Source organism: Girardinichthys multiradiatus, chromosome 3 (assembly GCF_021462225.1).
Source record: "Girardinichthys multiradiatus isolate DD_20200921_A chromosome 3, DD_fGirMul_XY1, whole genome shotgun sequence".
Taxonomy (NCBI): Eukaryota; Metazoa; Chordata; class Actinopteri; order Cyprinodontiformes; family Goodeidae; genus Girardinichthys; species Girardinichthys multiradiatus.
The window spans coordinates 35,533,726-35,547,240 of NC_061796.1; the positions used below are offsets into that span (position 1 = coordinate 35,533,726).

The 13,515-nt window shown below is 37.8% G+C and overlaps 1 protein-coding gene across 1 annotated transcript; it reads right to left on the reverse strand.

Moving 5' to 3' along the window:
- Positions 1 to 3,045: 3,045 nt before the first annotated feature.
- pnrc2 (proline-rich nuclear receptor coactivator 2) lies at positions 3,046 to 6,987 on the reverse strand. The gene is made up of 3 exons (XM_047360866.1): positions 6,789 to 6,987; positions 6,115 to 6,330; positions 3,046 to 5,715 (listed from the first exon to the last, which is right to left on the reverse strand). The coding sequence occupies exon 3, from the start codon at positions 5,693 to 5,695 to the stop codon at positions 5,228 to 5,230; it is 468 nt and encodes a 155-aa protein (XP_047216822.1). The 5' UTR covers positions 5,696 to 5,715; positions 6,115 to 6,330; positions 6,789 to 6,987; the 3' UTR covers positions 3,046 to 5,227.
- Between the last annotated feature and the right edge of the window lie 6,528 nt (positions 6,988 to 13,515).

Genomic DNA, 13,515 nt, shown 5'->3' on the forward strand with positions numbered 1-13,515 from the left:
GTTTATTTGGTCTTTCTTAATCTAAAGCTGAATAAATAATATAATGCTTTCTTGAGAAAATAGAATACTGCCCGTACAATATCACATTATTGGCCATGCAAACTGCTGCAAAACGTCAGCTACTGTAAAACATTAGATAATACAGTAACTGCTGTTAATATATTTAATTACTCCATGGGTGTCCTTATTTATTGTGGGATAAAAAAGAACAATGGGAAGAGGTGAACAGACAAGCAATATATGCATAAATATTCTTAAAGTAGTCTGGTAGGTGTGCACACTGCACAGTTCATTTGTGTAGATTATTATGACAAATGAAGTAATGTGAAAATTATGAACACTCCCCTTAAAAGCAGTAGTACTAAAACAATAAAAGCTTCCACTACCACTAATAATGATTAGTGGTATTATTCCAGCTTCCTCCCCCAGTACAAAAACATGACTGGTGACATGACTAAATTATCCTCAAGTGTGTGTGTGTGTGTGTGTGTGTGTGTGTGCATGGTTGTTGTCCTATTTGTCTCTGCCGTTATTGACTGACGACCCGTCTAGGGTGTACCCAGCCTCTCGCCCAATGATCGCTGGAGAAAGGCATCAACTCCCCCATATACATGAGTATACAAAATAAGTACGTAAATGAATAGGTCAGAAATTTTAATGAAAACTGAATGGGTCAATAGATAAGCAAACTAAGAAGTAAAGACAATGGGTTATTGAGGTTAAAAGCAAACCACCAAAAACTGGAAGGATGTAGTGCAGACGTGTGTCTGAAAATCACACAATCCCAGAATAATTTATAACAAAGAGCATTGTTCAATCCAGATGTGTTATGCTGCTGTTTATGTCGGTTAATGTTAAGGTTAATAAATGTACCCAGCTAAGTGTAAGGCCAGAGAAAAAAATAAAACTGAAGAAATAGTATGATAGATCTAATATTAGACAGCAATACTTAACAGATGTTTTCAGGTTATGGTTATTGAGCCCGACACCTCTGCAAAAATGTACAGTATGTTGCCTTAAGTAGTTTGCAGAACAGTATTTTCTAAAACATGAAATTGCTTTGAAATACCTAAAATCTTTAGTGTTCTACATATAGGTGCTATGTTCAGATATGTAAATGGGTTCTTATAAGCATTTACGACCAATGTGCTTAACAAAAATCAGCTCAATGGCAATGTGAGTTCTCTAATGGTACATAAACTTATTTTCCTGTAAAGGAATAATGCAAGAGATTGATTTCTTGGCATAAGAGGACTAGGTCAAATTCAAAGAGGCCACCAGCTGGACGGTGCCATGCCTACAGTATAGAAAGAATTAAACCTGTGGATGTTTAATCTGCTTTTATAAATTAAATCATAGGTCAACTTAGCTTTTTTTCACAAGATAAAATAACATTTTGACCACCTTCAGGTCATTATTTAGTATATTACCATTGGCTGAATTACAGCAATAAGCCTGGGTGGATATGTCTCTGGGAAGTTACCCTGACGGACTAAATCAGATTGTCATTTGCAAGCTTTCCAGGGCCTGATACTTAGAAGACTAGACTAGACTTAGATAGGATGATGCTGCCCCCCACCCACATGGTGAACAAAATGCAGTATTTGGTGTTCAAACAAGTGTGAAGTATTGTGCAGTAGGGTGCAAAACACCTTCTGCTTGGAGTCTCCCACATAGGTGTAGGTAATCCCAGGAAAGATATTCCATTTTTTTGCTGGTTGCAGGTGACTTGGCCTCCCTCACCAGTATTCTTCTTGCCAACTCTCTGTTTTTAAGGACGGCCAGCTCTAAGCAGATATAAACGAGTGTTATATTCCTTCCATTTCCTACTGATGGATTTAACTGAAATCTAAACAGGTGTTTTTATACTACACTTGGCACAATTTAACTGCTCTCAGGTAATCTCAATTTCACTGTCTGTGACGCTGCTGGCATCAATTATCTGGACCTCCTATGAATTAGATTAATCACTCTGAAAGAGGTGAATGATAATGCATGTTTAATAATTGACGTTTATTGGTAAAACTTTTGATTTTGACATATTGAGTTTTTTCTGTAAGGGTAATATAAATATAATTCGACTTGCTGAAATAGAAAACAGAAAATGATTTTCCAAGACTAAAGTCGAGTTCCCTTCTATAGCACTAATAATGAACATACTTTGAAGTAAGAAAGTAATATTGTGTCTGCTGTATTATCAATATAGTGTACCAGGTGTTACGTATTACCTTTAAAGGGGACTCCATATCCGTGCAAATGATCACTCATTCCTGTTCCTGCACAATTCTGCAGGTTTCCTTCTGTTAAAAGGACGTCATTCCTTTCCACTGTCACAGCATGCTAGCTTAGGATAAAGAACTGCAGCAAAAACAATGACTAGATGCAATAAACAGAATTTTCTCAAATAACCTTTTACAAACTGCCATGAAACAATAATCTGAACCTGAGCCCCATCAGTCGCATTCAATAAATTACAATGCGTTCCGATAAGGCTAGTTTGCCATATTAAAGCCTATAAGCCGGTATGACTTTCATTAAGCCCTCGTTTCAATATTTAAAACAGCTGTTTCATTAGCCTGATCTATAATTCTAATCTTAAAATCATCATAATTAACAGAAATAAAGACCTGAAAGAATCAGGCTCTGTGTAATAAATGTTTCACTTAGGGAATTGAGTAAATGAAATAAACTTTTCAATATTCAAATTGGCTAAATATGAGTGTAATTTGGATCCAACCATAAAACTGGACTTAAATATAGCCTAGATTGTATTTCATATAATTGTATGTTACACCAGCTGTTATGTAAAGTGACTGAAGATGACACTCGTTTTGAACTGTAGATTAAAAAAAATATGCAAATGTGACTGAATTGTTCTGTGAGTTTTAGATGTGTCTGTATTTGATGTGAAAACAAGCACCGAAGTCCTGTTGTGTAGAAAAGTTCCTTTTTGTTGTTTGCATACCGTAGATGGTATAAATTAATTATTTTAATTAATTACTTTAATAAAACGAAACAAGAGAAATAAAGATACAGAGACAGGTATGGGGGGAGGGGAGGGATTTATTTTCTTTTTTTTTTTTTTTACTTTGTCAAATTAAGAGCACATTCATTTTTTGAACACCAATTAAAACCAATCTTAAACAGGGCACATCTGTAAACCTTAGGTGACATACGAAAGGGAAAAATTAGAAGCCAATAGTTTATTTTTTTCGCAATTTAGAATAAGGAGACATTGCTATGTAATGTAACCAAATGGGGAAAAAAACAAAATCATGATATAAAGTGAAATTCTGTGAATTAAAAGCACTGAGCTGAGTTCAACTTTCAGCTGGCGGAAGATCACCTGGAAGCTAAAAACAGCAACAGTTTTGGTAATAATTAGCAGATACAAATAGGGGTCAAACTCAGGCACAGTTGTCAACTGAAACATAAAAGAGTCCAGTTTACAAAGTTTAAGTAGATTCAAAACTTTAAATCCATACATAAGCAAGTCTCCTTTAATCCAATTATTTTTCTCATTGTTTTATTTCATTTGCACTTAGCATCTTTCACCCTACACTGTGTAATACAAAACAATAAAAAACATGTGCAAGATCTCCGTAAAGATAACAGTGCAGGGTACGGTTAAATGCTATAGGTACTAGGGGGTTTTTTTACGTTTTTTTAACAAAAATATTCTTATTGAAGTTAAGACATGTCCTTAGCATGTCTTATACATTCAGTGTTATTACTAAAAATACTTTTGTCAGACAGGCATCAAATGTGGCCTGTGAATGTACATATGCTACAAGAACTTTATACATTTCACTATATACATGGCTCCTGAACATATTAACAATCTCTTTGTTTTGTTATTTTCTATGCTGGCCACAAACAGCTTCAACTCTGCAAAGGGAAAAAACACAAAGAACCTTAATGGAGGACCCAAAAAAAAAAAAATCACAAAGTAGAAAATCCATAAAGATAGTCCATTGCCTTTCCATCATTTCAATAGCATCTCAACCTGCCATTTAGGGTAAGTCTGATTACAGTGCAAGAGGGTAAACAACAGGCAGCGGCAACAGGCAACCAGGGTGCCGATAATCAGATGGCCAGTAAGAGACAGTTGTAAACAAACACCAGCTTTCTGTCTCATAGAGAAACCCTGCGGCCACACACATCCCTAAAGAAAAGCTCTTCAGTTCTGCCTCACTTCAGCACAAATACATGCAGCTAACAGGAGCACATATGAGTGCATACCTCTTCCGCGTGCTAAAGCTGCGCCACTGTGCTTAAAAGACAGAAACTGAGTAGCAGTAACAGTACTGATTGAAGAGACGAACAGTAATGAAATGTGCACTCACCACTGAGGCAAGATACAAAGAGTGGAAGTTATCAACCACACAGAGGGTGAGAAAAATATGCAGCAAAACATTGCTTTGGTTACACACAGCGCTTAAACACCTTTTTAATCGCAACAAAAGGACTTGTACAAAATAATGCTTTGATAGAGAGTAGCAGGCTTTGGACACACACAACTCCTATAGTGCATGTGCGCACAGCGCAATAAAAAAGGGTACAGGAGTTGGGTGTCCAGGGCCTGTGTGCCATGGTCTCTTATTACCCTTCGAGGTCAGTCTTTCAGCTTGTCCTGTACATAGCTACTGGCTCATGTCAAATAAAATTAGCTTTTTCCCTGCAGAACTGCAGTTGAGTGCCTTTTTCATTCCAAACAAGGAAAACAATCTAGGAAAATAAGAGGGGCCTTTTAAAAAAATGCTACAAATGTGAACTTGCTTTAGCACCTGAAGCTTCAGAGATCACTCCAAAGGTTCAACGTCAAAACGCATGTAAATGAGAACATGCATCTGTCCAGAGAAATGGACCGTAAAAGTGATGGATTTTACCTAGCCTACAATTCAAACCCTTTTTGGGGAAAAAGTACACTCAATCTGCTTTAATAGCCAACACTAAAAAAGAACAAAACAAAAGGGGGAAAAAAAAGGATCCAGTCAACAGTTAAAGAAACTGGCCCCACTTAAGGCACGGCCAACCAGCAAGGCTACATGGTTGTAATATATTTAAAAACTGTTGTAAATTCTTAAACAGTTTTAATGCCCAACTTCAAGAGGATTTAAGCCAAAAATGACATGTCTATTACAACCATGGGGCGTTCCTGGAAAGCAAGTGACTAAACAGAGTCGCAGTTCATTGGCTCGATATAAATGAGGGGAAGGTTTCTATCTCAAGCCTGTACTTTCAGGAGGCTCTTTAGCTGGAAGGCCATCATCTCCCTGTGGTCACATGATCCCATAGGGAAAGACACCCAGTGACTGGGAGGTTTGGGCAACACACTGGGCGAGGGTGGCTCACTGAACTTAGGCCCTGCATAACTCGGGCTGCACTGAGTTGCTAGCAGCGTATTTAGGTGAGACACTGCACCCTCCCAGTTTTGATCGTAGGTGGTGGCGAAACGAACAGAAGCATTCTTCTCCACAGACGCGGCCTGCCGTGCCTCCGGAGACCTGTGGTAGGTGGTGGCCTTGTCGCTCCTGCGGTGACTGTGATGGTGGAGGCCCCCTGTTCCTCCCACGGTTGCCACTACTGCTCCGCTCTGGTCGCGGCTCCTCTGCTTGGCCTTGCCGAACTGGTGGATCTTCTTGGGGCGTTCAGGGTGGGAAATTGGAATGTTGTACCTCTCTCCACCTCCCATGATTCTGTACTACCTGTCACCTGCAGGAGAGCACACTGTCATTTGGGTGCATACTTAGAGAAATGCAATGCAATCGGCTTTTGAGTGAAAATCTGCTTAACAAAATCTGCACACAAACTGTTCTGAGTCAATCATGCTTCTTCGTCACTTTTGAACCACATTTTGCAATTTCCTGTCTCAATTCAATATGTACAAAAACTATTGCCACTAAGTATTTTGCCGATTCCTGAAAATAATCCACTTCTTATTGTTTGGAACACAGAATGCATAACAACACCTAAAAATTGGCAAAGGGGGTGAATGGACTTTGAGATATCTTGAGGAATAAACGGGGTCTACGTGCAGCAACACCAGACATTCAGGGCCGCGGCGCCCCTCCCCCCACACACAGACCAAGAAGCAAAACAGCTCCAGCTCACCTCTTTGTTGTCAGGCTGAAAACGATGAAATCCTGCTTTAATCTTTCACCGCCGATCGGTCCCCAGGTCCTCGAAGTAGTTCTCTGTCTACTTCTCGCTGCACTTGTGTGTCCAGCAAGGTCTGAGGTTTTCATGTGCCAATGGTCGTTGTTTTGCCGTGAAGCCAAGCTGAACATCAATTCACCTCGGCGCACGATGCTCCAAGAAGTCGACGGTCTGTAGAAGAGGCACGGAAAGGTGGTTAAATGCGTTAGAAAAGACAGAAACGCACACACTAACGGTTCAAATACACGGTCATTATGTAACGACGCACTCATTACTTGTTATTCGACTGCGTCCTTAATGAACTTCAGGCCGAACATCCCTTTCTAATAATTTCGTAAACATAACATACGAAAATAAAAATTACGTAATCTATAAAAAAGATTACATGAGGAAAAAAAATGCCCCCCTTTGTTCGAAAACCACATACTGAAGATTTTGTGCATCGAAAACTTTATCTAAAAAATATTATATCGCATTTTAATCTACATTACATGGTTATTAACTCATAATTACAAGCATATTTCAAAAATCAAAAGCATTTACAATCTGCGTAGGTCTACTCTGGCACAGGACCAAAACAAAGAAAGTGAACTCAATATGGCGACCACACACGAAACTGCTTCTCTTACCGACTTCTTCAGGCTCTGTTGTTAAAGCCTTTCGTCGAAAAAATATATATAATTAGCCTCGGATATCCTTCGACAGATAATGTAGGAAGCACAGCAGAGCTATTTTCCTACAAATCCGTCCTTCTCGAGGCTTATGTGTTGTTATCGGTGGCCGTAAATGCGCCACTTCTCCCTCCCGACACTAAACTGCAACAAAATGGAATCTGCAGCACAGCTATGTATCCCTTACGCTAACAGTTCTAACCAATCGTGTCTCGCCTGTGAGGGAATTGACCAATAAGCGCGCAGAGGAGCCGACGCATACAAGACTGTTGCCGGAGCGCTGACGTCAATTGCTTATCCCCTCCCCTTTCCTTTGTTGGTGATGTTTTCGGGTATTTCCTGCGAGAAGTCGGGAAACAACACTAAGCTGCTGTTTTTCACCTCTAGAATTTCACAGATTTCATGATAAATTCCCGTAAGAACTGACCCAATCGACGCACAAAACACTACTACATGTATGTAATGTCATTATATGAGATGTTATTTGCTCAATAACCTCCACAAACAAGATAAACACTGTTTAAGTTTAGATTTTTTTGAAGTGCCTCATTAATTGCCTGACACAGGAAGCAAGTGCTTTTTCAGTGTTCCTATCTATGTAGGTTAAATCTGCTGTGAGGCTCTGCAACAAGCTGTACAAACACAGACGAAACGGCCCATCCCCCCCCAGTCTCACCTGCCTAGATGATAAAACATCTTGTTTCACCTAAACTATGCTTTGTAACTCTTCTTGGTAACCTAATTAAGACTCCTACTGTTGTCACCTGTTGTTCTTTCATGTGTGTGGAGAGCTTTTTTCTGAGTTTTTTCTGAGTTTGTTTTGTTTCATAATCCAGTGTGAAAGCTGAGAGGCAAAGACCTCACTCTCAAATAACAATGTAAAAGGGTTTTGTTCATGTAATAGATAATTGAGGATATTTGGTCAAGTGTTTTAGACATTTTTGTGAATCTTAGTGTGGACATATATTTTGGAAAGCTTTAATGTTGAACGTTCACCTGAATAGTTGCCTTGTTTTGTTCTCCAATTGAGCCCCAACTTATACAGTCTGTCGGTGTGTTTTATTAGATTTTTTTGTGACCGCCTAACAGAGCAGCACATGCATGTGAACTGTAAGAAAAATAAAACATGATTATAATTTTTCCACAAATAAAAATCAGAAAAGTTTATTATTTTTATTCACCTCAATGTCAATACTTTACAGCCACAAGTGTTTTGGTGAATGTCTTTACCAGCAGTGCAGATCAAGAAACTCAATATTTTGCCCATTCTTTGCAAAATTGCTCAAGTTCAGTCAAGTCATATTGGATAAGGAGCATTTGAACAGCCATACTTGACTTCTCAAAGGAATTTCTGTCTTCACTTTGACTGGGCCATTCTAATACATCAATATGCTATGCCCTTTCACTGTAACTCTGTGAATCGTCATCCATCAGAAAGGTCATGTCCACCCCAGTCAGAAGTACTTTGCAGCGTCCAATATGTATCCTTCCAGTATTGTTATTTATTTATCTCTATCCATATTACCATCAACCCTGATTAGCTTCCTTATTCCTGCTGAAGAAAAGCATCCCCACAGCATGATGCTGCCACCACCCTGTTTTGCCATAGGGTGAAGATGTGTTCAAGTTCATTTTTGGTTAATGAATTTAACAGTGCTTCCAGAGATGCTCAAAACTTATTGTTGGATATTGTTTCACAACCTAACCCTGTTTAAAAGTCCCCACAACTTTATCCCTGACATGCCTGGAGTGATCCTAGGTCTTTATGCTCTTGTTTGTTTATGGGTCTTGCCTTCACAAAACAACTGTATTCATAATGAGTTTAAATTACATTAGTAATGTCACACATTACACAATTGTTTTAATGTAGGGGTAACAGAGTAAAGGAAACTGACTAAAATACACGTCACAGTGTTCAGTTATATAATACTCAGCTGTGGTTGTAACATGACCGTTTGTAATTTAGGAATTATAAAAACTTGATATAAAGTCCTAACTTTGTCTCATTGTCTTTTGTGTTTCCTGATCTGCTTTTACAAGTCATTTATTAAATAACATTGAAAGTTTACTTTTAAACATCCAACTCTTGTTTTTCTCCTAGGCCGTTGGAGGACTTTGGCCAGTGACGTTACAGCCTACCATAAAATGTTTCAGCAGGTTTTTATTTGAGATCAATCTACAGTGTATGAGACAACCAGCATGAAAGATTAGCTCCAAGTCCAAAGTCAAGTTAACCTTTTTTAGCCGGTGAACTGTGGGAGGGAATACCTTAGAGCACAGCCTGTAAAAGGGGTTGTGCCCATCAGGAGTCAGCTATCTATGGAAAGTAAGCCACAGAGAGGTTTGTGCGGGTCACAAACACCATATAAATTTCAAAATGCTGGCATGTGTAGACATGCTATACAGTGACATTTATTTCACTGAAAGCTGGAATGGAACATGTAAAAGCTGCTTGATTTTTGATTCTCATGTTGGGCTGTGAACACTTAGTCTTGATCTCTTGGTATGGGTCATTTATAGGAGCCATTTAACGGTCCTCACCGAATTTGAATGGTCACCAGTTTCTGAGATGCACAAAGAGAAGTGGGAAAGGACAGAAGTTTAACTTGGCCTTTTGGTCAAATTCAATGAAATCATCAATTCTCTTCTCCTCCAAAAGCTTTCATTTTCTCTTCCCACATGGGAAGAAACCAATGATTCATTAGTTGTTCTTCAGATATTCTTTTAAAACTGGATTTTACACAATCATTTTAACCCTTTTTACAACACTTCCATAGTTATTAGGCAAGTTTGTCAGTTTCTGCTCTACTGGGTTTGTGTTACATGTTTGATAGATAAAAAAAAAAATAACTTTCACTCATTAGACGATACAACTAGTTTTACAATACAGAACATTGTAATTGTAAATTACTTTTATTGATATTGTCACATTTGTTAGATAAGATCAAATCAATAGTGACTCTGCCATTTAACAACCCCTTGTGGTTTCTTTTAAGTTATAATTATAACCTCTAAAGTAAAAATTTAACAATAAGCCTCCCCTTTGCAATGCTACCTAAAGTCTAATACTTCAATTTTCTTATAACAATGTCATTAAATAACATAATGTGCAAAAGGAATAAACATTACATTAAAACTGTAGCAACCATTTGCTATTTTCAGCTTCCTATAGGTTGTTTTATTACTACCATGTTTTACTATCAAGTGATTCTTGCATCACTGCCATCTAGTGGCAAAACATGATAGTACCAGGGTATGTTTTGATTAGATTTTGATGGCAGAAAAACCTGCAAATCGTTGCAGTACTGACATAAATAAATTACAGCCAGCGTTGTTAATGTCTTTTAGAGCAGTGGAGGTATTTTAAAAACACACTTTTCTGATATGTAAAGTCCTTGGAGGCAGGCAGGTAAAAAAAATCTACAACACATGTAGCAGTGACATTTCAAAGAGTAATAGTCTACTGTTTTGAACATTATTCAGATTGTTTTGTCTCCATAAATTTCCTTTAAAATCAATAGATGTGTGACAACACATCGAAGGGTTTAGTGGCTGAGGCTCACGAAATACAATTGGTGAAAACTAGTGAAGAGGGCTCTCCTCATTCACCCAAAACTGAATTCATCCTCACACTGTCGAGTTCACCAAGCTGACAGCAGCAGAAATAAAACATTTTTTCAGTCTGTTTATCATACCTTGCAGACAATTCTTGATTTGAACTGAAAGTGACCCCCAGCAGATAAAACAAGAATTAGACATCCTCATTAAAACCCAACTGGTATTCCTCTGTTGTCTTTTCCTTCCTTCCTTCTTGTATTGATTTATTTCTTATCCTGTTCAGGGTTGCAAGGTGAGAGCTTGTCCCTACTCCGTCACCTGGGGTCACCAGCCCCCACACATCAACTTAAAGACAAACAAACCATGCAGACACTTATGTCAAAGTATAAACACTACTTAACCTAACATGCATGTTTTGGACTATGAGGAAACTGGAGCAACTATAAACAGAAAGGACCCACACCAAAATATAAACCAGAGACACCAAGTATTATTCATTTGAACAAGTATACCGTTTAAATAACATCCCTGTCTACAGTAAATCTCATCAAAGGTTTGTCAGAAAAAGACAGATCACTGGCCCAATGTTTAAAAAAAGACCCATTTGAAACAAGGTCCCAAGTGAGGTTTTTTTTTTTCAGCACTCATTTGTTCTAAGCACAAATTTATGTATGAAAATTGTGGTTTTTGTCCGCTCCTTTTCATTTCCTTGCAGAAAAAGGAAAATCATCCAGCACAATTACAGCCTTTAGCAGTTCATAATCACAGTTTTTATTTGATGTGTCATTTGATTTCCTCTGTCACATCACTGATCTGATACTGTTCCGCAAAGGTCTGGATATCTGGAAATGAGGGAAGAAAATTTGATTATTGGATTCAAGCCGAATCAATCGGAACTTGTAAAGCTGGCCCTGATGCCAGCGTCCAGAGATTTCTAAAAGTGGGGTGATGTAACATCATGATGTAATCTAACAAATAATTGGACATTACAGGCTTTAGTCTGTCCTGTTGTCTGTTGTGTTTATGCTGCTCCTGGACAGACAGCGACAAAGAGGAAATCTTATTGCAGCTCCTAATCACATTTTCTGTCTTCTGGTCTGCTTCATCTGTTGGGTCACTGAAGAAGGCACAGCTTGTGTGCTACATGTTTAATAACTTTTTACAAGACATCATTTTACTTTTAAAACAAGTAAAACCACCCTGTAATATATTTAAGTTAAATCTGTCTCCAAATCTAGATTTTGATCTCTTTTCTTGTATTTGTTAGCTCCATCAACAGTTGTGCTGTTTAACACGCTTCTCTAATTTAAGAGGCAAAAATAGGTTTCTAATTTATCTGGAATGCCTCAGGTTTGTGGTTAATTTGTTATAGAAATAATGACCTTTATTCCATCACTAGAAGCAAGCAAAACAGCTTGCTTCTAGTGATGGACGGAGCAAACATTTTGGTAAGGCTGCAATGACTAAATCAAAGTTTCATATCAAAACCCCCTGCTGAAATCCAAGCAGTATCAATGAAAATTAGCAACTTCCCTTTGTAATTCAATGTATTATAGTGTGGTTGACCTTCAGAATGAAAAGCCGTACTGAAACTTATTTCACATTTAAATCATAGATATTTCTTTTTCTGCATTTATGCCTAGTCATGTTTTATTTTTTGAGTGTTTTGCAGAGTTCAGACTTCTGGATCAGACATGTAGATCATGAATATGACCTAGAAAAAGCAAGCTCATGCTCTTACAGTTAGTGTTTTGTTTCGATGAAAGACAATACTACTGTTGTGATTATGAATCTGAGATTATTTAATATTAATATTTTATCAAATAATATTTCGGTCTGTTAAGGGTTGTCCTGTGAATACCAACCCAGTAAGGTGATGGTATTGGGACAAAATAGAAAGGTGTGAGATGAGCTCTGACATTATTGAACAGCATAAACTCTGCACATATATGGAATGAATTCACACAATTCTGTAAAATACAAGAATTTATTAACAAAAATAAGTCAACTCAAAGTCAAACATATTTCAACAAACTCTTTACTATGCTAAAACAATCCAACTAAACTGACAAGCAGAAATAAAGAACAAGGAAGACTAATGGGCTATGTACAATATATTGTACAAGTTGATTAAAGATGATTGGAAATTATGACCAATAGAGTGATGCAACATTACCATGCAATGTTTATGTTTGAGAACCAAGGATTATCTTGAAGAATCTGGAAATGAAGTGAAGTTAGTCTTGGAACTAACTTAAGCAATAATCAGCAACGTTTAGACAACCATTCACAATGCAAGATCAGATAAAATATTATTTTAATAAAATGTTTTAAATAATGATCTGCTGAATAAAACCAACCTTCTGGATGACCAATTCTCAACGGTGTCTCATTAGCTGCCTTTATTTATTGAAATAATATTTCAAGAAATATCATTAAGGGAGTATTTTGGAAAAGAGACATCTTTCTGGAGAAATTGGGCTTAATGGTGTTTACCTAGTTACCAAATTTAGTAAAATGATGTTCAGGGACTATTATTCACTAGCTTGAAAACTAACAACCTTTCTGTTAAATACTCTTTAGTAGCAAGCACGTGTTCTTACCGGTTAGCATTTGAGCTAACAAAAGAAGCTAATAGCTTAGCACCAGAATCAACACATACCTTTAAAATACCAGGGTTAATAAAAGGGTTAAAATGCATAAGCACCTTCTGTTTAAAATCACCCTTTAAATACACTTTGTCTTAACTTTAAATACACACAAAGAACACAACCTGAACATGTGTTCTGCAGATAGCCTGCTAGCACCAAGATAGCTGAGTTCAACACAAACAAAACTTCATAAAATGAAAAAAGTTTAGATCATTTCATTCTAAATCTTTCTCTGCCCAAAACACTTAACCTCATGAACCGTGGTGAGGAAACGTTGTCCAAGGGGCGAAGTTTGAAGAAGGTATCCACAGTGAACAAAGGGTTAGCTTCCCGCTAACCTCCTCAACTTCTCACGATCAGAAGGTGCGTTCGCTCTCTGAACAAAAGGGTTAGCTCCGGAGCTGTAGCTGGGCGGCCCGTCCTGTCTGCTGCGGTCTCTGCTGTCTTCCTTCCAGACTGGGAGACCGCGTCTTTGC

Coding starts and splice junctions, on each gene's coding strand:
- pnrc2 (XM_047360866.1), bottom strand. CDS start 5,695: ATGGGAGGTGGAGAGAGGTACAACATTCCAATTTCCCACCCTGAACGC.